Raw genomic sequence first — 1,539 nt, forward strand, 5'->3', positions numbered from 1 at the left:
CAAGCTTTACTGTTGTATAAGCAAATAATAAAATGATATTTGATATTAAAAACAATAATAATAAAAATAAAAATTAATTAAAAAAAATGAAATTTTATTACTATACAAGTATTAAGTTTATTAGTATATGTGTATTCAAGTCTATTAATGAGAAAATGAAACTTATTAATATTCGATAAGTTTTAGTAGAAACAATTGACTGAATTTTTAAGTTGTCATTCCACAATTTCTAATCAAAAAGTATTTATCTTATACCTATTAAGAGTTAAAAATTGAACACGTAAAGTAATTAGAATTCTCGGCGATGATATTTGTCTGGCTCAAAATATGAAGTCACTACAACTCGATCACTAAATCTGCGTCCTGTCAAGGCTTGTTGCGCTTTCTGACAGTCAAGTATAGAGTTGAATTCCACAAACACTTTACCACAACCAGGTACGTCTACACCTTTAACTGGACGTGGAATTTCGATACTGCGTACAACTCCATGCTTATTGCACTCGTTCTTGATATCCTCTAAGATGTCTTCGTACTCTTCCTCATCACGTAGCTCGTCAGGTGTTACCATATTAAACAGGCATAAAATTTCAGTAGATAGTCCAGCACTGATTACAGTTGTTAAGCCTGGAACCTATAAATTTAAACATGTGAAAATGTACGTTTAAAAATTTATTCTCAAATTCTACTTAACGACCTGTAAAGTTACGGGTGTGGCTAAAATGTTAAGCGCTGCATTTTTAGCACCCACGCTAGCTCGTTGCACAATTAGTTTTTTGTCTCCCAATTGCATTCCATTTAAACCAGCGATTGCCTTCATAAGAAATTTGTTTAACATTTAATTAACATTAAATTTGAACTTTTATTTACTTGATCAGTTACGTTTAAGTCCGCATATGCACAGAATGCATAACCCTTACTTAATCCAGTTGCGGAATCTTTAACTAAATTAAATGCGCGCAGATAGCCAAAGGATAGCAAAAGTTCCTTAACCTATGGAATATAAAAACAACATTTGGTATTACATTAGCAAGAGACAGTAAAGATTTTTGGACAGAAATAAGGAAAATAAATGGTGCAAATCATGTTAAAAGTATGAAACTAGACGCTGATTTACTAGCAAAACACTTTCAAAAACTACTTAACTGTAAAATACATGAATATAATTTCAGCTATGCTTTGCCGTATGTAAGAATTGAAGAACTAGATAAAAAAATAACAATAGAGGAAGTGCAAGATGCTCTTAACTGCTGTAAACAAAACAAAGCTCCCGGCGTTGATCGTGTGCCAGCAGAATTTTTTAAGTATGCTACACCCTCGCTGACACAAAAACTAACGCAAGTCTTCGCTCACATATTCGAAAACACGTCAGCGCCAAAAGAATTTAAATCATCAATTATTTTTCCACTTTTTAAGAAAGGAGATAAAAATCATGCAAGTAATTATAGAGGGATATCTTTTCTAAACACAATTGCGAAAATATTCTCTACAGTAATAGCTAATAGATTACAGAAGTGGGTAGATGAACATGGCCTAATCAGT

General features: G+C 32.2%; 1 protein-coding gene across 1 annotated transcript; it reads right to left on the reverse strand.

Moving 5' to 3' along the window:
* Positions 1–206: 206 nt before the first annotated feature.
* Positions 207–1,083, reverse strand: LOC119664147 (splicing factor U2AF 50 kDa subunit-like). Its single transcript, XM_038073694.1, has 4 exons — positions 1,036–1,083; positions 868–990; positions 695–811; positions 207–631 (listed from the first exon to the last, which is right to left on the reverse strand). Exons 1-4 carry the CDS (start codon positions 1,081–1,083, stop codon positions 290–292), a joined length of 630 nt encoding a protein of 209 aa, XP_037929622.1. The 3' UTR covers positions 207–289.
* Between the last annotated feature and the right edge of the window lie 456 nt (positions 1,084–1,539).

This window comes from Teleopsis dalmanni, unplaced genomic scaffold, assembly GCF_002237135.1.
Source record: "Teleopsis dalmanni isolate 2A unplaced genomic scaffold, ASM223713v2 unscaffolded_contig_1479, whole genome shotgun sequence".
Lineage (NCBI taxonomy): Eukaryota > Metazoa > Arthropoda > Insecta > Diptera > Diopsidae > Teleopsis > Teleopsis dalmanni.